At 48.1% G+C, this 27,178-nt stretch overlaps 1 protein-coding gene across 9 annotated transcripts in view; it reads right to left on the bottom strand.

Annotated features, from left to right (window-relative positions):
• Window positions 1-27,178, bottom strand: part of MORF4L1 (mortality factor 4 like 1) — a 155,524-nt gene that overhangs the window by 40,307 nt on the left and 88,039 nt on the right. For all 9 annotated transcript variants that reach the window (XM_078682976.1, XM_078682973.1, XM_078682974.1 and 6 more), the window contains one exon: window positions 15,333-15,505. In XM_078682976.1, coding sequence (XP_078539102.1) covers window positions 15,333-15,505 — 173 coding nt within the window. The remainder of the gene's footprint in view (window positions 1-15,332; window positions 15,506-27,178) is intronic.

The following is a 27,178-nucleotide window of genomic DNA, read 5'->3' as shown; positions in this document are numbered from 1 at the left end:
GCAATCCGCTTCCCTGACGCATCAATGATTTTTGATTCTTTGTCGGGGGTGTCCCCAGAAGTGTGGGAATTGACTCTTATGTGCATTTGACACAACTAAAGAGTCCAATGGTAGGTGTCCCTAATGTAGGTAGGATCTGATGGTGCTGGCCTATACTTTTTTCTATTCTTGGGTTTAGTACCCTACACCTTACTGGGTCTTTAAAAATATCTGGGGCATGTTTAATGACCCCCTTGATCATAGGTAGTGTTTGAGTAGATCTCTGTGATTGCTCAAAAGGGTCTAATAGGAAATCCTCCTCAATGGCATCAGAGTGCATTGGAACTCCATGGTAAAGTGCAGCTCTGTTCAGTAGATGATTAAACCCTGGAGGGGAAGGTTTTGTTCGGTAATACTGAGGATCAGGTATGTCTGGTGCATTATTTGGTTGGAAATTATATGCATCATCCTCCTTGGTATAATCTGGGTTGACCTCTTCATCCTCATGTAAGGGATATGTGTGTGTATCTGGTACATCATCCCCCCCACCTAAATCATACTCCTCGTCAGTGTGGTGTGATGATGCAGGAGATTGAGCAGGAGAAGTTATAGGCTCAATATATGGAGTGATAGGAGAGGAAGAAGGTGAAGGAGAGGAAGGGTGCATTGGAGATGTTGCACAATCCTTTTTGGCAGGAGCCATAGTTGGAAGTGGTGTGTCTGCTGGCCTTTTCTTGTGTGGAATTGCTTCCACATGTCCAGTTTTTGGATTGATATAGACCTTTTTCTGCTTTGGATCTGGTCTAAATAGTTCTTCCTCTTGTATAGTCCTCTTCGGCGCCGATTGTTTCGGTGTCGATAGTGGTTCTTTAGCGTTTTTTGCCTTAGGAGGAGTTTGAGTCCTGTGGCAATTTCCTCGGTTCCGAAGATTCCTTAGGCTTGTGTGTATCAGGCCTTGTGGTATTTGGTACCGTTATCGAAGATTTCGGCGTGGAGACAGGTTTTGTTGGTCCTGTTGCGCCGGGGTCTATCTTCCCGTCTTTGTTTTTGGAGCCGGATGGTTTCGGAGTGGAAGCTTTCGGTTCAGTTATTGGTTTCGGCACCGATGCCTGTTTAGGTTTGTGTGCCGAAGAGTCTTTGGGCGCCGAAGGGTGTGGTAGCTTCGGTGCCGAAGAGTCCTTCGGTGTCGAAGGGTTTTTCGGTGCCAATGGAGGAGGTGGAATTGGCATATGTTGTTTTTTCGGTGCCAAGGCACCGGAAGGCGTAGTCTTTTTCCTCGGAGCCGAGCCCGAATGCTAGAGGGTAGATTTCGGTCTCGACTGGGCCCCATGGGCGGAGTGCGGACGGTTGCCTTTGGTTTGGGCAGTGTGTGGTGCAGGGGCAGAGGTACTCACGGGTTGTCGAGATGGAATCGAATCGTCAGAGTCCTCTGCTCCCGATATGATCTGGAGACCAGGCGAGTCTTCCTCGGCGACGAGTGGAGCCTCATCCTCGGAGATATCTTTGATTGGGTTCTCGACCTCGGAGACGTCCTGTTCCACGATCTCCTTTTCAAAGATGGGCTCCGGTGCTGGTGCTGATCTCCTCATCTCGTGTCGACGGGCCCTCCGATCCCGAATGTTTTTTTTCGATCGGAAGGAGGCACAGGCTGTGCAGGTTGACTTGTCGTGTTCTGGCGAGAGACAGAGGTTGCAAACCTCGTGATGGTCGCTATGAGGGAATTTTGCTCGACATACCGGGCATCTCTTGAATGGAGTTCTTTCCATGAGGCGTAGGCCGTACGGCGCCGATGGGCCCAACGGCCCGAGTCGATGCACCGGGATGTAGCTGGTGATGTCGAAAAGTGTCTTCGATGTCGAAAGTTGTTGGTCTAAAGTTTTACGCTTCGAAAATGCCGAAAAAGTCTTTTCTAGCCGGAGCGGAAAACTTTCATCCGAACCCAGTGGCGGAAAAAAACAATCTGAGGATGGAGTCGATGACCATGCGCAGTATTGTCCAAGGGAGGAGTCACCTATCTCGTGACTACAAAGACTTCTTCCAAGAAGACAACAACAACCTGCAATCATCTGAGCCCAACACCAGGTGGCGATCTATTGCTAAATGTACAACCTGCAGCTCATATGCTTCGAACACAATGTTACGGTTCGAGACAGGTGCAGGTCGTACCTCGGGTGGTATTCTTATAAGGTTCGAGACAGGTGCAGGTGGTACTCTGGGTGGTATTATTCTTTCAAGGCCTTCCATGAAGGCTTTGATCACAGGTACTTTAAATAAAGATAAAAGTTGCCTGCACTGAACATATGCAGGTACAGCTGCAAAGAGTAGTCGAATAGATGTGTAGGCTAAAACTGCACATTGTAGATTCAAAAGATAACAAAAAATGTTTTGTATAGATTCATCTAGCGGATCAACTGAATTATTACAATATAACAAATCTTTTCCACTTTGCTTTATAACATGCTCTAGTGGTAGGTGGTTTTGCTTCTTTAAGAATTGTCATACACTCTGGTGGTAGGTTTAGATAACCAAACTGACTTAAGGAGCCAAATCGCAAGGTTGAGGTCTTTGGGTGTCTGATTCTTCCACGGTTCTGTGTGAGAACATTTGATGTTGTGTGAAGCTTCTGATGTGGAATCAGACGGTTCCCACAGTGTGGTGAACCATGGTAGACAAGCCCACGTGGGAGTTACGAGAATCAGTGTGAGATGTCTGCCTGAGTTTCCTAACTAGAAACGGAAGGAGGGAGAGGTGGAAAAGCATTAGCAAATATCCCTGAGAAGTTCATCCATAGGGCATTGCCTTTGGATAGAGGGTGTGGGAACCTGAAGGCGAAGTCTGGGTATTTTAAGTTCTATGCTGTGGCAAAGAGGTCTATTTGTGGAAATCTTCATTTTTAAAAGTATGGGTGAAGTTCCCATTTGTCTATTTGTGGTTTCTTTCTGCAGAGGAGATCGGCAAAAAAACGTTCTCTGCCTGGAAGATGCACTGCTAGTAGATGGATTTTGTGATGAATTGCCCAACGCTAAATGGTCTGAGAGGCATGACCGCTGTAGAGAGTGCGTCTTCCCCCTGTTTTTGTATATAGTACATTGTTGTCATATCGCTGGTCCGGATTAAGACAACTTTCTTTACCAGGTGAGGTAGAAAAAGCTTTCAGCGCCCGTTGAACTGCTTGCAGTTGATGTGATAGTTCTGCGGTTTGGAGTTCCAAAGACCCTGAACTGTCAACTGTTTTAAGTGTGCTTCGCACCCTGTGAGAGGAGTCTGTTGCGAGCACGTCTTGTGGAATAGGGTTGATGTACAGCACTCGATGAGTGCGGCTTTATACCAACACAAGATCTCTCAGCTGACCCTGCGCTTGATTACACTGACGTGCTAAGCACTATTGTGATGCATGATGCCACAATCCCTTGCAACTGCATGAATGTTCTGGCTGAGAAACACTGGTTGACTTGAAACTGGGTCTGTAAATTCTGAATCCTGGCTGGAGTGGGGTATGCTAGAGCCATGTGAGTGTTTAGAATAGCTCCTAGATATGGCTGTGTCTGATTGGGTTGAAAATGGGATTCCTGTATATTGACTGTCAATCCCAACTGATGTAAAAGATTTATGGTATTCGGAGTGTGATGCACACATTGGAGAGGAAAGATGGCTTTTATGAGCCAATCTCCTAAGTATGAAAATACATGCATGTGCTGTCGTCTCAGATGTGCCGCAACTACTGATGGACACTTGGTGAACACTCTGGGTGCAGTGGTTACTCCAAACGAAAGCATTTTGAACTGATAATGATTTTGCACGATCACAAATGTGAGGCATTTGTGATGTGCTGAGTTAAAGGGTATTTAAAAGTATGCGTTCTTTATGTCTAGTGTTGACAATGTCGCCTTGTTGGAAAAGTGGAAGTACTTGTCGCAGAGTGGCCATGTGGAAGTGTTCTGACAATGTGTATAAGTTTAGCGGTCTTAGATCCAATACTGGTCTTAAGGTCTTAGATCCAATATTGGTCTTAAGGAACCGTTTTTTGGGGGGAATTAGGCAATATAGTGAATATACTACTGTTCCTTGTTGTAATGGGAAGAGTTCTATAGCTCCTTTTGTTATAAGAGCTTGTACTTCCTGTTTGAGTAGATGTTAGTGTTCTAAAGACAGTTTGTGAACATGAGGGGGGATATTGGGAAGGTTGCTTGTGAGTTTCAGGCAGTAACCATGTTGGATAATGTCCAACACCCATTTGTCTGTTTTTATTGACTGCCAAATTGGTAGAAACAGATGCAGTCTTTCGTCTACAGGTGATGATTGTTCAGGGGTGAGGGGGATGATATCAAGTCACTGTTCTTACCGGGTGGGGTACATCATGGTGTACCTCTGTCTTTGAAGTGGTAACCTCTGTCTCCACACATAAAAAATCTTCTAGAGGAAGGAGAATGTGCCTGCGGTAATTTTGGAGTCCCCTCTGTAGAAGGAGCAACAAAAAGAACCTCTATTTGATGGAGACTAAAGGGCACCCGTTGATTTTGCCACTTCTGTGTCCTTTTTAGGTCTCGCTAGCGAACGCAGCACGCTGATTCGCTTGTGAGACTATTGCTGCCGCTTTCTGTCCCGAAGGGAGACAGGAGGTGGCACGCGCAGACAGGAGATGTGCACTCCGTACGCGTGCACATCTCCTGTTCCCGGAGGCCCCCCGTCGGCTCCACGGAGCCAGCTTGTTTAAGTATAACATGCACTTCCTGATGGCAGAAACAGCAAAATTGTATTATCTTTACCCTTCCCTGCCTTCTGCCACCTCCTGGTCTGGCATAATTTACAAACAAGGGAACCCGAAGAGTAGCTGCGGACCACTGGCATCAATTATTATTTCAAAGAACAATGGTCCTGAGCAAACAAGGGATATTAAGAAAAATTAATTTAGACCTTGATGGGTGCTATATATATTTCCAATGTCCAGCCGGACATGGATTTTTATTTGAACAATGTTTAAATAGAAACAAGAATGTACGCATAGACATTTACAGCGGGGCACAGTCCTGTACCCAACATTAGGAAGGAAGTGATGGTAAAAAGGAGAAAAAACCAGTGTAAACAAACAAAATAACAGGCAGTAACTTTAGAGCTATGGTGGCTTGCACTTAAATGTATAGTCAAGCAAGCTCTACCAAACAGTATCCACAATAATTACACACAATGGACAGTTTGTGGTACTGTTTTGAAATGTTGACGACGTTTCGATCCCAAGCTCCTAGAATAAGAGGATCATCATCAGGACTAATATTTATACAATTGCCTGGTGTATATCATTGAAGCCTGTTTGGATAAAGAACAGGGAGAAAAGGGAAACAGCGACCAGTCAGAATCACTGTAATAGTTTGATTTCAGCAGGTCAACAGCTAATGCAAGGATCAAGTGCTTAAATGATTTCAGGCGAACATCACTTGAATAGACGAAAATATAGCTCGGTGACTAATGGTAAGTTGGTGTGGCACCCTAGAAGGGAAGCGCTACTAGATACAGCGGACTTGTGCATAGAGGAATCTAGAAGGAAGTGCTACCTGGAGTTATATTTATAGTGGTGCTATGTGAAACTTGGTGCTTACTTGTGAATTATCAAGGGAATGAGGATAATGCATTTCTGAGCGAGTGGTTCAAACGGATGATACCGGTTGCGAAAATTATGCCGGTTGAGAGAGGAAGCTTGTTTCCTTTCCAGTGTAAGAATTGGCTTTGTAGTTTGGTTTGCCCTGTTCCCATCATGCACTGGGACAGGAACAGACTAATTTGCATACAGCCAGGTTCTGAAACTGGGATGATGCAGTGAGCTAAAAAACGGTGTTGGATCTAGCCCTGATCTCTTGACTGGGTGAGAGTTTTCTGCTTAATTCAGAGACTCTGTCCATCACCACCCCTTGTTGTTAATTATTTTGTCCACCCTAAGTGTGGAAGGGTATGCTCAGACATGAGTCCCTTGCTCACTGCACCATCAGGATTCAAGCAAGCCGGGCCGAAGAGGCTGAAATGCCAGAAACCGGTCCCCGGTAGCTTGTTTCCTTTCCAGTGTAAGAATTGGCTTTGTAGTTTGGTTTGCCCTGTTCCCATCATGCACTGGGACAGGAACAGACTAATTTGCATACAGCCAGGTTCTGAAACTGGGATGATGCAGTGAGCTAAAAAACGGTGTTGGATCTAGCCCTGATCTCTTGACTGGGTGAGAGTTTTCTGCTTAATTCAGAGACTCTGTCCATCACCACCCCTTGTTGTTAATTAGGTTGAGAGAGGAAGGACGGAGTAAAGTTAATTCCTGGGCAACCAGGTGAGTACTTGAAGTCGGGTTACTGGTGGCGAAAAAATGTGGCCGGTTTAAAAGATGGAGGCGAAGTGAATTTAAGGTGAGTGCACGGAAGTGAGGTTGGGTGAAGGAAGTGTGTGCGGAAAGCTGGGGGGCTAGGCAGCCTTACCATGAAACAGATGGTGGTGTTCATACTTCCGTGAGAGTATAGTTAGACAACCCGATGGTTCGGGCAGAGGGTCAATATTGTTGAAAGAAAAGATTGGGTATCGGAGCTAGCAGACAAGGGGTGGCAATATGGTGGGAAGTGTGTGGCGGAGAGCCAATACCTTTCTGTCTCTTAGTCCGGTACTTGGATGGTGTTCCAGGGTCCGTCGCTGCGTACACGTGTGTCCGCAGTGCCAAAATTGAGAGCAGGGTCAGGGTTGCAGCGCTAAATTAGCGGTTCCTCGCTGAGGGAGCTGGGGAAGGGAAGTCTAGTAAATTGCTGAGCGGGATGTAAGGAGGTAGGGGGTACATCACGCCGTGTTACCGTGTTAGGGAGAGCACGGGGGCGAGCTCACTTCAGTGACAATTTGCCTACCTCTAAGGAGTCTCGTGTGGAGAATGCAGCAATGTGCATATCCGGTCCAAGGCACAGTGGCAGGAACACCGGATTGCGGGGCTGGGGTTGTTTTATCCATGTGAGAGCGGTGGCCATTTTGAATTAAGTGGGTAGAAACAGAAAAATGACTACTGTGCTATAGTCGCTCTGGGCGGCACCATGTTGGATAGGTGAGGGAAACCGAGGAAAGAGAAAAGAGGTGCGAGAAAAGCTTAAATTCCTCGAGGGTGCTCATAAAGTGAATTAGGGCCGAGTGAGCCGATTTGTAAACCTAAGTTTGCCGTGTAATTTCATCAACAATTACAAATTGCAATAAATGAATGAATTACAACGTGTTATTTTCATAAGTTGATTACTTCGAGAGTACAGCCTCTACAAACTCAAGTCTTTTCAGAAAGTGTTCAGAAATTGCCGTTGGTGAACTGCTTAAGACTAGTATTCACAGGAGGCACAAATAACCACATAGTGCAAGCCAATGGTCTTTTTGGCTGTAACTTGCCAGGGGCCCCTTACAAGCATACTGTGTAGTTAGGGTTGCTTATAGTTCAAAACAAATCATAGTTCATAACAGAGTAGTCCAGTCTTCAGTTCTGTTTAGGCCATTTCTTATAGTGTCAAGAGAGAATTATTGATTTCAGTTCTTCACGATTGAGTAGCTGGGCCATATTGCCTCCTCTTTGTGAGTGTTTCAGTACTTTCAAAATTGTCCAGCGGATGTCATCCTCATCATGGTTGGCCTCGGTGAAATGATCCACCAGTGGGGCGTGCGGTGTCTTACATCTGATACGACTCCTGTGTTGTCCATTCCTTGTCTTTATCTTTGGAGTCGTTTGGCCAATGTATAATTTGTGACAAGGGCAGTGTATTCGGTAAATCATGTTACAGGTATTGCAATTCGAGAAAGCACGACCGTGATGCTGTTAAAAGTGAAACTTTAGCCTTCAATCGTAAATGTACATACATTGCAATCACCACATTTAGAGTGTCCCAAAATTGGGGTCAAGCCCCATGCAGAGTCAGATATTCTTAATATCGAGAGACCTTTGCTTGCTTTCCGCAAGAGTAGAAATCTGAAAGACCACCTAGTCAGAGCAGCCCTGCCGCCCCCTTCCACCATGCAGCTCTCGACTCTGCATGGGGCCTGACTCCAATTTTGGGACACTCTAAATGTGGTGGTTGTAATGAAGGAACATTTACGATTGAAGGCAAAAGTTTCACTTTTAACAACATCACGGTTCACTGTCGTGCTTTCTAATACCTGTAACGTGATTTACCTAATCCACTGCCCTTGTCACAAATTATACATCGGCCAAACGACTCAAAAGATAAAGACAAGGATTGGACAACACAGGAGTCGTATCAGTAGTGGTGGAGAGGGTGGAGGAATATTAATGGGACTAGTTGCTATGTTCTTTTTCTTCTTCAGAGGTATTCTATACTCTGTGTCCATCTTCCTTTTTAGGTCTCGCCTAATGAACGCAGCTGCGCTGCTTCGCCTTGGCGAGACTATTGCGGTCTGTTTGATGCGCGAAGGGAGGCAAAACATGTGCGCACACGGACAGGCAATGTGCACGCGCATGGCGTCTCCTCTCTGGCGTCTCCTCTGAAGGGGGACAGGCGAAGGCACGCGTATGGACAGATGAGCACTCCGTACGCGTGCACATCTCCGGCACTACACATGTGCAGGGTCACAAGGGGTGGAGTTAGGAGAGACAAGCCACCCTCAAAGGAGAGAAAAAGGGTGTTTGGTGGGTGCTACTCGCAGAGTTAGGGTAGAAGACAGCCACAGTTCTGCCACAGTTGGGGGCTGGCAGTCAGCGCCTAGTCTCCGGTAGTAAGCACTATACGAACACCAATGGTATACAAATCATTAAGGGCCCTCGTTCATGGGGTGGGAAGACAGGCCCACTCTACTGACATGCTCTCACAAGCTCAGCTGATGCCATTCTGCCAGAGCTAAGGTGAGTCCCGCCCTCCCCGGCCTGTATTTATAACCCAGCACCCTTAAAGGGGCCCTGACCCAATGGGCCTGACAGGATGTACAAACATACAGGCAGGCCCCGCAACCCTACAAGAGAACAAAATGTGTCTGAATGGGTAAGGTTGCCTGTGACTTCACATCAGCACTGGTGATTCACCAGTCCGGTGCGTCTTGTAATCTAGTCCATACATTCTGGGAGTTGTAGTCCTTGGACAGTTGACGTGCGTTTACAAAGTCTTTTATAATTAATTATAATGGAAAGACTGGGAATGGCAAAGATGTGCAAGCAGCACAGAACGGTCGGTGCTCACAGGGTACCTTTTCAGCAGACCCCCTTTCTCCTCTGTAAAGTAGAAAGCGTCCTGCTCCCCATACAGCGCCCCTCCTTTCTTGTACTAAAACATCGCTGTTTCCACTTCAGTCCACTTCTGAAAAACATACCTTGTAACCTTTGCTTAAAACTCATGCTAGAGTGCATTGTGGGAATTGAAGTGACAGCGTGAAGCCGTACAAGCCACAATAAAAGATTCCTTGAATGTGAACGCGGAGAGGGGGTAAGGGATGATCTCTGAGAACTAGAGTGCAGTAAAATGTGATAGGGTGTTTTTGCCCTGGCCTAAGCGACTGTTTAGAGGTTTTGTGTGTTCCAGACACCAATAAAACCAGTGATGTTGGCCACTGCTTGTTGCCCAGTTTTCACTCCGTATGAACCCTACACACTCAACAACCACCACCAGAATTTTCGGGGGCATCGCTCTCAGCCTGTCAAAGTTGCGAGATTCCTCGGATAGTGAAATGCTTTTCCAAATCAAATGTAAGAGTACAATGTGTCTGCCGGCACTTAGTGAATGAAGCCAGACCGTCAAACGAGGGGCATCTGAGTCCCGTGAAGAGTGTGTAGATCCAGAATTTCCCCTCACTATGGGACTGATTCGGAGTACGGAGCTAAATACCAGGCATATAAGCAAACACAGCACTCCATGTATTTTCTTCAGGTGCGTTTGAGTTGCTCAAACTTGGCGACATTTACAGAAGAGGAATGCTCGAATATTGGGATACAAGTGGCGTCTGAAGAGGAACGTATACATTCAGCATGTAATGTACTCGGAATAAGAGTGGTTTACTGCACCTGGTAAAAAAACGCCACTCTGCCTAATGTTTTTTTTTTTCCACATGGGGCAACTGTCCAACTCTCTCATGGCAGACACGTTATTTTATTTATTTATTTATTCATTTATTCAAAGTTTTATATAGCGCGAACAAGATCCTTACAGATATCAGAGCGCTTCACAGAGACAGTGTAGGGGCAGTAGGAAAGAACAGAGAAAATGGGAGCAGTATAATAGTCACTACCATGGTAAGATAATAATAATAACATACATAGAACATATCAATATACAATCAGGTAAACAAGTAATATAAGAAGGCACAAGTCATTGATACCACAACAGAGGTGTTCAGGTACACCCTGGGTGTGTGGATGGTTCACACCAATGTCGTAGTATAGAGAGAACACTGAGTGGGGGCATCGGGAGAGCGAGTCAGTAAACCACAGTGAATCATATATTGGTCTGTAGTAAGAGAGTAGCATAGGGGTGTCCCCATCCAGTAGAAGTATAGAGCCAGTGGACAGGTGAACAGTGATACAAAACAATGCAGAGTCTCTGATCCAGTACCTATAATGTTCAGGAGATCTTGGCCAGAAGGAAGGTTTTCACCTCTTTTTTGAAGAGTGCAGTGGAGGAGATAAGCCTAGTTTCAGGAGGGAGCGCATTCCAGATCCTGGGTGCCATTCCTGAGAAGGAGCGCTTGTATGTTTTCTCTTTCCGAAATCTACAAGGTTTCAGGAGTAGATTTTTTTGTACTTCTATTGACTCTAGAACCTCCTGATATAGACAACTTTTGCGCGAGGTAGTTGGGTGCATTGTGGTGCACGGCCGCGTGTGTCATAACTGCAATTTTTAGTTGTATTCTGGCTTCAAATGGCAGCCATTTTAGAGACTTTAGGTCTGGGGAAATATGCGAATGTTTTCTTGAGCCAGTAATGAGTCTCGCGGCAGCGTTCAGGGAGGCTCTTAAGGGTGCTGTTGTGGATAGCGGGAGTCCGCTGAGGGCCACAATCCCGTAGTCGATTCTGGGGATGACTAAGGCTTGTACGGCAGTTCGGAAGGGAGGAAGGGTTTAATTTTCCTCAGTGTGTTGATTTGGAAATTAGCTCCTTTTGTGGCTTTGCTAACGTGCTGCTGCATGTTGAGCTTGGCGTCGAGTGTGATGCCTAGGGATTTCGCCGAATCCACGATGGTAGGTTGGACGTTGAATGCTGTTAGGTTATTGAGCCAGGTTTGGGTGGTGGAAATTTTCGCCGGGGGTGAGATGAGTAGGAACTCAGTTTTCAGAGCATTTAGTTTGAGGTGGTTATCGGCCAACCAAGATTGAGTGTTAATAAGCGTGGAATTCAGGTGTTTGATATCTTCCGGGGATTGTAGTTTTAGGTAAAGTTGTGTGTCGTCAGCGTACATATGGAATTGGACATTGGAAGCTTGGAGCAAGGTGGCGAGCGGTTCCATGATGAGGTTGAACAGTGTGGGGGAGAGGGAGGATCCTTGTGGAACACCTAGATCTGCAGGCACAGGTGTAGATAGCACATTGTCGATCTTGAAGTTCTGAGACCGGTTGTGAAGGAAGGACGAGAACCATTTGAGAACAGTTCCCGATAGACCCATTCTAGTGCTTAGCAGCTCCAGCAAGTTCTCATGTTTGACCGTGTCAAATGCTGATGAGAGGTCAAGAAGGATGAGGAGGCAGGACTCATTGCGATCAAGAATTTGGAGGGCGTCATTAATTATGTGTGTCACAGCTGTTTCCGTGCTATGTTTCGCTCGGAAGCCTGATTGATGAGGATTGAGGAGGTCAAATTGGTCAATGTGTTTTGTTAGCTGGAGTTGGACACATTTCTCCAGCAGTTTGGCCAGGGTGGGGATATTGGTGATGGGCCGGTAATTGTTTAGGTCAGATGGATCTGCTGTAGGTTTCTTGAGTATAGGTGTGACTTGCCCCACCTTGAGGGAGTCTGGAATGAGGCCTTGTTGTAGGGAACTGTTGATGATTTTGGTCCAGAGAGGGAGGAGCAAGGGGATGAAGTCTTTTACAGCATTAGCAGGTAGAGGGTCTGTGAGGTGATTAGAGGGCTTCACGGTGCAGAGTAGTTTGTGTATTGCTTCTTCCGAGTAGGTATCGAAGTACAGCCAGGATGCCTTGTTTTTAGGTTGAGTGTTTGATATTCTGGTGTGGTTGGGGAGTCGGCTCACATCCATGATGAGGTCATTTCTTATATTGTCAGTCTTTTGCTTAAAGAAAGCAGAGAAGGCTTCACAGTGTGGGGTGTCGCTTGTTGTGCTGTTTGATTGTGAGGGTTGTGTCTTTGTTTGGGTCTTGATTAGCTCGAACAGCTTTCTTGGCCTGTTTTTTGCTTGGTCCAACTGACGGCTAAAGAAGTCCGACTTTGTGCGCTTTATTTTCCTGAAGTAGGCATTTCTCTTGCTCTTAAGCCTTTTGAGGTGCAGTGTTGAAGGGTCCGATCTCCAGGTGCGCTCTGCCATTCGCATAGAACGCCTGTCGTCATTGAGTCTATCGTCATACCAAGGGTTAGAAATTTTGGTGGAGACTCTTCAGTTGCAGTGGGGCGACTTCATTGACTATTGTATTCATAGAGTCAAGGTAGTGATCGGTCAGTGATTGAACATCCGAGGCACCTGAGGGGGCCGAATTTGGTTTGTGACTAGACAGAACGCCAGGACTGGCTGAAGATATTACCCGGGACGTCATTTACCTGTCACAATATTACACACTCACTTCATTGGTAAGGTAATCAGATGACGCCACGTCACCAAGGATGCAGTGTAATCATCTTGTACTTTTTAGTTATTGGGCCCATGAGTGTCCGTTTAGTTAGATAAAATGAAGCAAACTAAGACTACTACTCCCAGAATGCATTACGAGTGTACAGTTCTCTTGGCAACATGCCTTGCCTGGCCGCTGCTCTAAGCAAAAATGAGGCCCAGGTGGGCACGTGGTGGATTAGCAGTGGGCAGAGGATGAATATAGAGATTGAAGGTGGGAAGGGGAAAAAAACCAAGCATTTTCGGTGCAATAGCTCTCGCATTTGCGAGAGTTTAAGCTATTGCCATTGTAAATAACAATGCCTTTTATTTATCCATTTTGAAAACCTGCAAGCGGTTTGCAAACACGCACTTTTTACTTATAGTCGTTACTTCCGAGAAGCAAGGCTGGCAGTAACTGCGCCTCTTTTACTGCCAGCCTTTCTTCCTGAAAACAAGGACTATGTACGCTTGCAGGTTTTAAAACCTAAATAAGAGGCAATGGTTTTAAAACCTAAATAAGAGGCAATGTCATGTACAATGCCAATAGCACAAACTCTCGCAATTGCGAGACCTATTGCATTGCAAATGCTTGTTGGATGTGGTATCACTGGTCAAGTTTTAGGTGTAATGTGGACTGTCTTCTGTTTGGGATTGAGCACGACAGAGTTTTTCCAAGCGGAACGACCTACATGTGTCGCAGTCTTCCTCTTTAAGCTTCCAGGAGAGAAAAAGGTTAAAGACTTTATGAATATCAGTGCGCAGGTATTTAGAATGGCACCTATGACAGAATTGGAATTTGTCCGTTCTATTGGTAGAAGATTGGATGCAGGATATTTGCGAGAAACCTGGAGAATATCTAGGCCCGAAGGCCGCGGACAGTTTATGAAAAATGAAAGTTTCAAAATTCTTCAACACGCAGAAGATGGTAACAAGATCAAACACTACAGACGAGGGTAGAGTGAATTGCGAACCTAAGGGTTCCGGATTGACTGTTTCGAATCGGAGTGCAGCAATACACGTCAAACGCAAAGGCGGAAAAAAACAATAACAATGGAGTCGATGGCCATGTGCACTGTCACCGAAAGGAAGAGTCACCTTACCTCGTGATTGGAAAATACTTCTTCGAAGAACAACAACTTGCAAACATCTGGACCCCACACCAGACGGCAGGTGTATGCAAAGCATGTGCATCTGCAGAGCACATGCCTTGCACCCAGGTTTTATTGCTTTAAGGAACAAGTGTGTTGAAAGGAAGGACTTTGCTAAAGATTTTACTATAAACAACTGCTTCATATCTCAGGGAGATATGAACAGGGGAACCCAATATACCCCTGTAGGCTTGGGCACTAGACGTTTTGAGGTCACTGTGTGCTACAAAGGACTTAATTCAAAGTAACAATGGATTTCAATTAGGAGTAGTACAAATGTATCGTCCTCCAGTAAATCAAATTTGATATCTCACTGACAAGCTAGAACGTATCAAGCAAAAAATGGAAGGAAAGTAAAGAAAGAAGCACGGAGAAAGTAAATTATATGCAAAAAATTATTTTATATTGAGTGTCAAAGCATCTTACGGGGAGATACACAAAAAGCAAATAAAGCAAAATAGTTGTGAACAGAGGTACAGATTGCATCAACTCATTAGTTCACAACTGAAACATCAACTCCTGGTGGATATCACAGACAACCAAATTCTATAATCAATAATGGTCGTGTGTTGGTGCCAGCGCAACGCTTCTGGAGATGATGGAAGTGTCGACGTTTCGGTCTATTGTGCAGTCGTCAAGAAGACCCTCATCAGGACAATAATAGTTTGTTGCTGGGACAACCCCCTGTAACTGAAGACATTGGTTCTCAGCGTTCTTTTGAGAATGCAGACACCGTTTAAAATCAGCTGAATCAGAATAACCTGTCATTTAATGACCGTACCCGCCGATGGTTCAACGCTGCCTTGCTCACGGTGATTTTCAAGTTACATTGCCTCAACTAATTGAAGTGCTAACAAGATTCCCACAACGACGTGGAGAACTTTATAATTAGAGATCCCATCTTCAAACCCTCAATTGTTACACAACAGGTTATTCTGATTCAGCTGATTTTAAACGGTGTCTGCATTCTCAAAACGACGCTGAGAACCAATTTCTTCAGTTACAGGGGGTTGTCCCAGCAACAAACTATTATTGTCCTGATGATGGTCTTCTTGACGACTGCACAATAGACCGAAACGTCGACACTTCCATCATCTCCAGAACCGTCGCGCTGGCACCAACACACGACCATTATTGATTATAGAATTTGGTTGTCTGTGATATCCACCAGGAGTTGATGTTTCAGTTGTGAACTAATGAGTTGATGCAATCCGTACCTCTGTTGACAACTATTTTGCTTTATTTGCTTTTTGTGTATCTCCCCATAAGATGCTTTGACACTCAATATAAAATAATTTTTTGCATACAATTTACTTTCTCCGTGCTTCTTTCTTTACTTTCCTTCCATTTTTTGTTTGATACGTTCTAGCTTGTCAGTGAGATATCAAATTTGATTTTCTGGAGGACGATACATTTGTACTACTCATATCTCAGGGAGCATGGACTAATGACTCACCAAACAGTCTTAAAAGGTGAGGTGCTCCATAGACGTGCGACATCTGTGCATCTGGATGATCAGCCAGAATTTCTGCATACTGTGGCCTCTCAAACTTGTAAAGAAGCTGTGTGCCGAGCATCACGTTAAAGTATTCCTTAATTCCAGCGACCACTTCGTTCACTGCATACTCCCTGAAACAAGAAAATATAAGTTAATACACTGCATAAATACAAAGGCCTACATAATCTGTAAATCACGATTGAAAGCCGGGGGGAGGGAGGAGCCGGGGAGGGAGTCATTAGGTTAAGTCTACCAGACAGCTCAAGCTGCTTGGTTGCGAAAGACCCATTGTCAGCTTACCAGCTCTTACCGCGAGTATAAAACCAATCAATTACTTATCATTAAATAGAAATTAATATTTTATGGCGTGGGGGTTAAAGAAAAACATCACAATATAATAACAGGAGTTTAAAAAACGGATTCCGTAGCACAATAAAAACATTAAATGCTAACATCAATGGTTCAATCATTTAAAAAACAAATTGTCCAAATACTTATTCAAATTTCTAGAGCTCAATTTGGTTACTACTCAGGTTCTGAATTAGCGCCTACCTGCACAACCTTACAGTAAGTTGATTGAATCAAGGTTTGGCAGTTTTTGGGGGAGCGGCCTTTTTGTGGGCGACATTCTTCTTTGGCTCGACGCTTTTGGGCTGTATGGCCTTTTTCGGTTCGCCGCCCTTCTGGTCGATTACCTTTTTTGGCTCTGGAACCTTCTTCGGGATGATGGTACTGGGCCCGGGGGTTTCTGAAGGTTTCGGTTTCGAATTCAGAGCCTAGCCGGATGGCGGGGCTGGCGAAACTTTTTTAGGATCTTGGCTATGGCCTTTTGGCGATGCCTCGACCGGAGCCTTTGGTAACGGGCTAATTGGTGTCGGGGCAGTGTACTCACGATTTGCCCTGGTGGGATCTCGTCATCGGAGTCCGAGTAGTCCTCGACGGTGACGATCTCTAGGTCCGAATCTGGAGCTTCCGGTAGTTTTTGGTCATCATCGAAGATGTTGTCCGGTTCCGGTGCCCGTCACTGCATTTCTTGCCTGGCGGCCCGTCGGATCCGTATGGTTTTCTTCGACCGAAACTGGGCGCAGGAGGATGGATGATACATGGCAGTCATGCTGTACCTCATGGTGAGGCCAATTTGCTAATCAAGTGAGGAAGGAACACTTTCAATACAAGGTGAACAGCTGGTAATCCAAGGTAATTGATGTAGTGGTTGGGTTCCCACTGGTCTTCCACAGTCAGATCCTGTAAGTGCACACCCCATCCCGTAAAGAAGACGTCAGTTTTAATGGTCCTCTGCAGAACTGGGTCGGAAAAAGGCCATTCCTGCAGTAGGTTGTTGGTGTTCCACCACTGTAGAGAGCAACAGCCAATCAATATAAGATAGTCCCAATGAGCCATCGCTAGAGACCACTGGTGCATTAAGCACTCCTATAACTGACACAAATGTAATCCGGCATGGGGTACTACGGCAATACAGCAGGCCATCTCGTTGAGGCGTATTAGTGTCCTGACCAAGACTTCTCGGTTTGGTTGGAAGAAAGGAAGAAGTGTCTGAAGAGACCATTCTTGCAGCATTTGGATATGACATACCTACTTCTGAGTTGAGAATTGCCCTCCCTCAGGTAGGGATAGATTTAGAGGAGTTTGAGCTGGAAATTGTGGCGCCGATCGTAAAACCTAGTTTGTGAAGTAGGGTGATGTTGACCTGTGTGTTCACAGCATTTGACGGGTTGCACTCTTGACCAGCCATTTGTCCAAATAGGGGTGGAAAGGCAGTACACGCCCTTACCTACGCAGGTAAGCGGACACTACCGCAAGGGATTTGGTGAACACCCTGGATGCCTGGTGACTCTAAAGGGGAGCATCTTGAATTGGTAATACCATCTGCGGACTACAAATCTGAGGTACCAGATGGACTGGACTGTGGAAACAGGAATCAGACAGGTCAAGACCAAAGGCGAAAGTTACTTACCTTCGGTAACAATAGATCTGTAATAAACGTTAGTTATAGATTCCTTACCTTAGAATTACCCCCAGGCGTCAGACTGGATCCGGAAAGATTTTGTCAGCAGTACCTCTGCACGTCGGAATGTGGCATCGGTCAGCTCAGAGTCAGTCGTCAAGGTCGATGGATGACGTCGCGGCAACTACGTAGACACCGCCCTCGCGCTCAGACGTCAGTTCTGTACACTACTTTCCGTGCTAGAAACGAAGAGCGATGCAAGACACTGACCATTGCTGCACAAAACTAGAACCCTGAAAGGATGTCCTTAACCCTAGAAATCAGTTTGCAGAATGGGGAGGATGGGTGGGGCGTTAAGGAATCTATAGCGAACTAATATTTCTTACAGATATATCGTTACTGAAGGTAAGTAACTTGTGCATCTGAAAGAAACACGTTAGTTATAGATTCCATACCTTAGAATAGATACCCCAGCATTACCAACCCCGATGGTGGGTCTGCGAGCCAAGATCACACCAGAAAGTCCTGGACAACAGAACGGCCTAAGAAGCAGTCTCTTCGGACTTGGTTGTCCAGGCAGTAGTGATTGATGAACGTGTGCTGCGATGCCCACATGGCCGACTAACAGATGTCGTTCAGAGGCACTCCTCTTTCCAAAGCAGAAGTGGCTGCAGTCGCCTGGTGAAATGAGCAGGTAGCCAGACTGGAGGCTCCTTTTTAGCCAGAGTAACAAGCCTTAATACACAACACGACCCATCGAGAAATGGTACGTTTGTGTACGGCCCGACCCTTCTTTGCACCCACGTAGGCAACAAAAAAGTTGATCATCCACCCGGAACTGTTTTGTGCAATCCAGATAGAAGGAGAGCGCACGCTTTGGGTCCAGTCGGTGGAGCCTCTCTTCTTCCTTTGAAGGATGCGGAGACTGGCAAAGTAATGGTAGGCCCGATGTGGAATGCAGTGAACACCTTAGGAAGAAAGGATGGACGGGTCCTGAGAACCACCTTGTCCGGATGAACAGACAAGCAAAGAGGTTTGGAAGAAAGAGCCTGGAGCTCACTCACCCTACTAGTGGAAGTGATGGCTACCAGGAAAGCAGTCTTAAGAGTTGAGAGGTAAAAGGCAGTTCTGAAGAGGCTCAAAGGGAGCGCACATCAAATAAGTTAATACAAGATTCAAGTCCCACTGAGGTATAACGAATGGAATTGGAGGATAAAAGATACGTTAAGCCTTTCAAGAAACTTAACTACCGGAGACTTGAAAAGAGAAGGCTGATCTGGACCCGAAATGGCAGAAAGGTAGCCCTTGATAGTGCCCAGAGCAGAGCCCTGCTTGGCTAAAGAGAGAAGGAACAAGAGTACTTCTGAAAGAGGGGCAGAAAGGGGATCCACAGCCTTTGCTGTGCACCACGCCACAAATTTGTTCCACCTGCAGACTTTTACCCTCTTTGTGGAGGCAAGCTTGGCTGCCAAGATTACGTCACAAATTCAGGAGGCAGGTCGAAAGACGTCAACTGTCACCGCTCAATCTCCACGCAAGTAGGTGGAGACTGGACAGGTTCGGGAGGAGGACCGTCCCTGCTGCTGCGACAAAAGATCCTCCCGAAGAGGCAGTCGGATCGATGGCCACGTTGAGCAGTTTGGGATCCAGACTCTTTGTGCCCAGTCCGGAGTCACATGAAGGATGTGGGCCCGGTCACACCTAATCTTCTTCAGCACCCAGGGCAGAAGTGGTATAGGCAGAAAGGTGTACAACAGACCGCAACTCCACTCGCGACGAAAAGCATTGCAGAGCGAGAGCCGCTTTGGAAATTACAACGTGCAGAATTGCTGACATTGCGCGTTCTCTTCGGTGGCGAATAGATCTAACCAAGGCTCTCCCCACTGTTGAAAGAGACCTTGCACCACCTCAGAGTGAAGACGCCATTCGTGATCCATCATGCATCTGCGGCGGAGTTCTTCCGCCCTGGCGTTCAGAGAACTTACCAGGTGTTGAACCACCAAGGAAATGCCTTGATGTTTCAGCCATGTCCAAAGGCAAAGGGCCTCCTGACATAGGGTTCATGACCCCGCCCTGTATGTTGCAATACCACATGGCGGTGTTGTCCGTGAACACCTGAACTACTCTTCCCCGGACAGAGGGAAGGAATGACTTCAGTGCAAGAATCGCCCGGAGCTCCAGAAGGTGGATATGAAGCCCGGACTCCACCGGAGACCAGAGGCCTCTGATCTCCACCTTTCCCATATGGCCGCCAACTCCCAGAAGGGAGGCATCCCGTCTCCACAATGTGGTCTGGTGGGTGGAAGGGAGTGGGATCTGCCATTTACCCAATCCTGGTTCGTAAGCCACCACTGCAGTGGTCGAGCAGTGCCCTCCGAGATCTGGACGCAATCGGACAGATTCCCCTGATGCTGCGCCCAGTGGAACTTCAGGTCCCACTAAGGAGCCTGAATATGCCCTCTGGCATGATCGATCAGCAGGATGCAGGAGGCCATGAGCCCAGCAGCCTCAGGGTCATTCTGACCGAAGCCTGGGACAGAGGCTGAAAGATCCGAATCATAGCCCTAAAACTGTCATGTCCAGAACGACTCAGATGAAAAAGAGCTTCTGAGAGGGAATCAGGTGCGATTTCAGCACATTGATGAGAACCCCAGCATATGCAGAAGGTCGGCCATAGTCTGGAGGTGGGAGAAGACTGCCTGGGGCGAGCTCGCCTTCAACAACCAGTCGTCGAGATAGGGAATGAATATGCTACTTACCAGTATGCATCTGTTCTTGGCATGTAGGGCTGCTGACATTCATATCTATAGCATAGATCGCCGCCTAGTGTTGGGTCTGGATGATTGCACATTGTTGTCCTGGAAGAGTCTTCGAAGTATCACGAGATAGGTGGCTCCTCCCCTGGACTACAGTGCGCATGGGCATCAACTCCATCCCCAGATTGTTTTTAGCCATTGTGGCAAAGATGGAGTGTAATAGTGTAAACGATGGCCATGCTAAGAGTAAGTGTTAAAAAGTCTGCAGCCGCTACAGGCGCCGGGGAGGAGGGCGGGCGATATGAATGTCAGCAGCCCTACATGCCAAGAACAGATGCATACTGGTAAGTAGCATATTCAGTTCGAGGCATGTGGGCTGCTGAATTCATATCTATAGCATAGAATACATAGTAGTCCCTCCATTAACGGCGGCCGCCTGTGCCAGCTGCAGAAGTCTGAAAAAGTGTTTTAAGAACAGCCTGCCCTACAGCTGCCTGCTGCTTGGAGTGCACATCTACACAGTAATGTTTAGTAAATGTGTGTGGTGTAGACCATGTGGCTGCTCTACAAATATCTTCCAAAGGGATCTTACCAAGGAAAGCCATAGAGGCCCCCAACTTTCGGGTGGAGTGGGCTCTTGGAGGGACCGTTAAAGTGCGCTTAGCCTTGTGATAGCAAATCTGAATGCACTTAACGATCTACCTGGCTATACCTGCTTTGGAAATGGGGTTACCTTTGTGCTGGGCTGAGAAGGCAACAAAGAGTTGTGTTTTCCTAAAGTTTTTGGTCCTATCGATGTAGTACATCAAGGCTCGTTTGACATCAAGAGTGTGAAGCATTCTTTCGGCAACAGTTTCTGGGTTTTGAAAGAATGCGGGCAGTTCAATGGTCTGATTGACATGGAACTGCGAAACCACTTTAGGAAGAAATTTAGGGTTAGTGCGCAGCACCACCCTGTTGGAGTGAATTTGAATGAATGGCTCTTGTACAGTGAGCGCCTGTAGCTCACTAACACGTCGAAGAGACGTAATGGCAATGAGAAAAGCCACTTTCCATGTCAAGAACTGAATCTCACATGAATGGAGAGGCTCAAAAGGTGGGCCCATCAACCTGGTGAGTACCACATTGAGGTTCCATACAGGAGCTGGCGGGGTCCTGGGAGGGATGACCCGCTTCAGGCCTTCTAGGAAGGCTTTAATGGCAGGCACTCTGAAGACGGAGAGATGCTGCCTGTTCTGGAGATAAGCCGCTATGGCGGATAAGTGTATCCTGATGGAAGCGTATGCTAGATTGCATTTGTAAAGATGTAACAAATAGCAGATGATGTTGGGAGTGGATGCATCTAGCGGGTTGATGTGTGTAGTACAGTAAATGACAAACCGCTTCCATTTTGCTGCATAGCAGGCTCGGGTGGTGGGCCTTCTAGCCTCCCGTATGATAGCCATGCATTCAGGAGGCAAGTCAAGGTAGCCAAACTCTAAGACCTCAGGAGCCAGATCGCCAGGTTGAGCTGTGCGGATCTGGATGCTGAATGTCGCCATGGCTCTGCGTCAAAAGCTTGGGCGTGAGGTGTAGCCTTTGATGCGGTACCACGGAGAGTTCTAGAAACGTGGTGTACCATGGCTGGCGTGCCCACGTTGGAGCAACCAGGATGAGAGTCATCGAGTGTTGCTTTAGTTTTCTTGCCACCAGCGGTATGAGAGGTGCTGGGGGAAAAGCGTACGCAAATCTGCCTGACCAGTTCATCCATATCGCATTGCCGTGCGACTGTGGGTGAGGGAACCTGGCGGCAAAGCTTTGGCATTTTGCGTTTTCCCTTGTGGCGAACAGGTCTATCTGTGGATGACCCCACTTTTGGAAGTACGGGCGGAGTACTGATGGATGTATCTCCCACTCGTGCATCTGGTGGCTGTACCTGCTGAGCAGGTCCGCCATTTGATTGTCCTTGCCTGGGAGGTGTTCCGCCATGAGGAAGATGTTCCTCTGAATGGCCCACTTCCACATGCTCTGAGCCAGATGAGACAACTGTGGAGAGTGCGTACCTCCCTGCTTCTGGATGTAGTACATGGCCGTCATGTTGTCCGTCCGGATCAACACAACTTTGTTGCACAGATGTACTTTGAATGCTTTTAGTGCCATGAAGATTGCCATCAGTTCTAGGTAGTTGATGTGCATCTTCTTTTGCTGTATTGTCCATAGTCCCTGCACTGTGTAGTGGAGTACATGAGCTCCCCATTCCTGGAGAGACGCGTCCGCCGTCAGGATGATCTGTGGGACAGGCTCTTGGAACGGTCGGCCCTTGCAAAGGTTGTGTGGATTCCACCAATACAGAGAGCTGTATGCCCGACCGGTGACCAACACTAGGTCTTTCAACTGTCCCTGAGCCTGGTTCCACTGATGCGCTAAGCATTCCTGGAGCGGACGCATATGTAACCTCGCGTGCGGGACTATGAAAATGTAGGAGGCCATCATGCCTATCAACTGCATGAACACTCTCGCAGGAAGCGAGTGTTGCGGTTGGAACTGTTGGATTAGCGACTGGATGTTGTTGATCCGCGCAGAAGTCGGCTGAGCCGTGGCTGCCAGAGTATGGATTGTTGCACCTAGATATTGCCGCACATGGGCTGGCTGAAGGTGCGACTTTGGATAGTTCAGGGAGAACCCCAGACTGTGAAGAAGGTGAATGGTGTGGGACATGTCGGCGGCGCACTGCTGGGCCGACTTTGCCTGAACCAGCCAGTCGTCCAGATAACGGTAGACATGGATGTGTTGTCTCCTGAGGTGCGCCGCCACTGTCGCTAGACATTTGGTGAACACTCTGGGGGCCGTGGTCACTCCGAAAGGAAGGACCGTGAATTAATAATGCCGATTTTGAATGGTGAATCTGAGGTATTTTTTGTGTGATGGATGGAGGGGAATGTGGAAGTAAGCATCCTTGAGGTCCAAGGTTGCGAGGAAGTCCCCCTGATTGAGGAGCGGAAAGAACCTGCTGCAGCGTTAGCATGTGGAAGTGTTCTGAGAGAATGTACTGGTTTAGGGGTCTGAGGTCCAGAATAGGCCTGAGGGACCCGTCCTTCTTTGGGATCAAGAAGTACAGGGAGTACACCCCTGTGCCTTCCTCCTCCACTGGCACGAGCTCTATAGCGCCCTTTTGCAGCATGACAAGAACCTCCTGCTGCAATAAGTGCAAATGCTCTGTAGACATAGGACGGTGTTTTGATGGTATGTTGGGTGGAGTGGATGTGAGCTCCAAACAATAACCGAACTGGATAAGTTTCCTGACCCACCTGTCTGTGGTGATGGATTTCCAGACTGGCAGGAACTGCTGGAGTCTCCCCCCGACAGGAGTGGAATGGTCGGGGGGCAGTGACAGTGCGTCACTGTTTGTTGGAGGCGGAGGAACGGGAGTAGTTGTTGCCCTTGCCTCTGCCCTTGGCGTTGTTGCCCCGATAACCTCCTCTATTTTGTTTGGGGTAAGAGGATTGCGCCCCACCTTTATTGAATTGTGTTTGCTGGAACATTTGGCCTCTGGAAACACCCCTATTGCCTGAGCGACGAAAAGTGCTCCCCCGAAACTGTTGGGATTGGAGAGCTCCCATGGACTTGGCAGTTTCGGTATCTTTATTTTTTCCAAGGTGGTATCCACCTCAGGACCAAATAATCTGTCAGGGTTAACTGGCTGGTTGAGGATGGTAGTTTGGATCTCAGGCTTAAATCCAGAGATCCTGAGCCATGCTTAACATCACACTGGTGTTAATTGCCCTGGCTGCAGTATCTGCAACGTCTAGTGCACACTTTATTGAAGCGTTGGAGATGAGCTTCCCTTCTTGTATAAGTATCTCCGCAGCCTCCTTATATTGGTCTGGGAGATGTTGCAACAGGGTCTCTAGTGTGTCGGAGTGTGCCCTGTCGTAGCGTGCCAAGAGCGCCTGCGTGTTAGAGATATGCCAGATATTGGCCGCCTGAGCTGCTACCCTCTTTCCCGATGCTTCTAGCACTTTGGACTCTTTGTCCGGGGGAGGAGCTTCACCAGTGGTTTGCGAATTCGCCCTCTTGCGGGCATTAGAAACGACCAGGGAGTCCAATGGCAACTGGCCCTTGATGTAGGTGGGATCGCCAGGTGCCGGCCGGTATTTCTTCTCAATTCTAGGGTTGACCACCCTTGCCCGTGTGGGCTCTTTGAAAATGTCCGCAGCATGTTTCAGCATTGGGAGGGTTTTCACAGTCTTTTCAGCTGTTGAAAAAGTGTCAAAGAGAAAGTCCACCTCCACAGGGTCAGCATGGAGCTCAACATCGTGGTTTTTAGCCGCCCTGTCAATCAAGGCATTGAATGCCGCAGAATCGTCAGTGGGAGACGTTTTGATATTGTATATCTAAGGGTCGAGGGCGGGTTGCTGATCCCCCTGGTCACCTGTGTCCACCCATGCGTCCTGTTGTACATCAGGATCTGTGTGGGCCGGGAAGCTGTATTCCTCATCTTGATCCCCAGCATCCTCGGAATAAGTTGGCGAGGGCGTGGCAACTCTTTGAGTCCGAGGAGTCAGTGGTTCGACCAAGACCGGTGAATCAGAAGCAGGCCTTTTGCGCTTCAAAGGAATGGTATAAGACTCCAAAGGCGTCGTTGCCGTGATTTTTCGCTTGTAAAGCGTAAGCTTCCCAGTGTCGGCATCGATATAACGATCTGACTGTTCCTCCAGTAATGGTGGCCGGGAGAGTAGGCGTCGACCCCTGAGTACTGTGCGTTTTCGCTTTGGGCGCCGCCCGTGGTGCGAAGGCCTTCGGTGCCACCTTCGGCGTCAATGTGAAGAGGAGTGGCGTCGATGACTTGGAGGTGGGAACCGACTGCTTCGGTGCGGAAGGTGTTTTGGGGTCTTCTGCTGAGGCCTTGTCCCTGATACGCTTGAGGGAGTCCGAGACCTGCTTTGTGAAGGAAGCAGACGGCTTCGCTGATACAACAGACGACCTCGGTCCAGCAACGTGGGAAGACTCGAGCGTCGATGACTTGGGCTGGTCGGTCCGAGGCTTGACCGTGCTGGTGTCCTGGGCAACCGATTTAGGGGCACCAACCTTCGGCTCGACGCCCTTTGCGGCCCTCGGCTCCGCGCCCTTGCCTGTCTCCGGCACGACACCCGGACTTCGGCTCGACGCCCTTGCTTGACGGAGTCTGGACGGTCTTCTTGGGCTTCTGCTCGACGCCTTTAGTCTGCTTCGGCTGGACGGATTTCACCGTCTTGGCCGGGTCGACAGTCTTGGCCGGGTCGACAGTCTTTTTCGGTTTGGGCTGTCCCGACACCTCGGAAGACGAGGGCGTCGACGGTGGAGCAGAAGGTTTCGAATGCGTCTGAACCACTTTAGGCAGTGCGGACACCGAAGGTTTCACTTTCGGTTTCGTTTTCTGTAATGGCGGCTCCGGAAGGCGGGCCCGTGGATTTTGGTAGAAGGTCTTGGGTAAGGCCGATAGGCGATCCCTCGACCTGAGCCTTTGTAAGTGTTCGAATGGGGCATAGCTCGTCCTCTGAGCTATCTTCCATGGCCCCATAGGCCTCATCGTCGTCTCCTACCTTGTCGACGACTTCTTGTACGGGTAGGCCTTCGACATCCACTTGATAGTCATAGTCGACTTCTTCCGCTGGAGGTGAAATCTGAAGCTGAACGCCGTGTTCGTCTGCTTCCTCGCTGTCGAAGATGTCCACCGGTGCCGGGGCCGACTGCCGGGCCTCCATGCGCGCCACGCGCCGAAGCCGAATCGTTTTCTTCTAACGAAACCTGGAACAAGCCATACAGTTGGGTTCATCGTGGTCCGGCGATAGGCACTTGTTGCACACCGGGTGGACGTCAATGTGCGGGTACTTCGATCCGCACACGGGACACTTCTTGAACGGGCTCCGTTCCATGTCGCGTCGTCGAGGGTCTTGCTGCGTCGACTGGGCCTCGAGCTCCAAAGAGTCACGCAACTCCCTGGATGTTGAACTCGGAAGGCGAGTCCGAACAGAACCGGGCACCGAACGCAAACAATACAGACGATAAGAGACAAAAAAGGCCTTTTGGCCTCGAGAATATTGTCGATTCTGAACTGAGAGAACGAAAGTACATCCGAACCCAATGGCGGAAAAAAACAATCTGGGGATGGAGTCGATGCCCATGCGCACTGTAGTCCAGGGGAGGAGCCACCTATCTCGTGATACTTCGAAGACTCTTCCAGGACAACAGTGTGCAATCATCCGGACCCAACACTAGGCAGCGATCTATGCTATAGATATGAATTCAGCAGCCCACATGCCTCGAACAGACTGAAACCCCTGATCTGCGCAGATGAGCTGCGACCAACGCCATCACTTTCGTGAACACCCGAGAGGCCCTGGTAAGGCCAAAGTGGAGCACGGTGAACTGAGAGTGCTCATGGCCTAGTGTGAACCGCAGGTAACGCCGGTGGGCCGGCAGGACAGGGAAATGAAAATAAGCATCCTGCAAGTCCAACGCTACCATCCAGTTGTGCGGGTCGAGGGCAGACTAAACCTGAGCAAGCGTCAACATCTTGAACTTCTCCTTCCGGAGGAAGCGCTTGACGTGCCTGAGGTCCAAGATAGGTCGCAAACCCTTGCCCTTCTTGGGAACCAGAATGTAGTGGGAGTAACAACCACGACCTACTTCTGGGACAGGAACGCGCTCAATGGCTCCCTTGGCCAAGAGAGCTGTAACTTCCTGTTGGAGATGGGCCAGATGATCCTCCGACATGCGGTGGCATGGCTGGAGGGGTAGTCTCGAAGGGTAGGGAGTAACCCCTTTGGACTATTTGCAAAACCCACCTGTCCGAAATGATGGTGCGCCATTGGGGGAGGTGATGGTGAATCCTTCCGCCCACTGGAGTTTCATGGGCATGAAAGGTCGGACTAGGAGGGTTTGGAGGCTGCTGGGGGGAGGAGGGGGTTGGTGGACCGGCCTGGCCCTTGGCCCACAAAACCACGATGGTTCCCACGTCTCCAGCCGCATGAAGGTTGGGTAACTTGCTGCATAGTAGGCACCCCTTCCGTAGCCACGAAAGGGGTGAAAAGCAGACTGCGCCAAACGGGGGGGGCCATCGG

Source organism: Lissotriton helveticus, chromosome 3_1 (genome assembly GCF_964261635.1).
Source record: "Lissotriton helveticus chromosome 3_1, aLisHel1.1, whole genome shotgun sequence".
Classification (NCBI taxonomy): Eukaryota; Metazoa; Chordata; class Amphibia; order Caudata; family Salamandridae; genus Lissotriton; species Lissotriton helveticus.
This window is presented reverse-complemented; position numbering and strand designations above follow the sequence as displayed.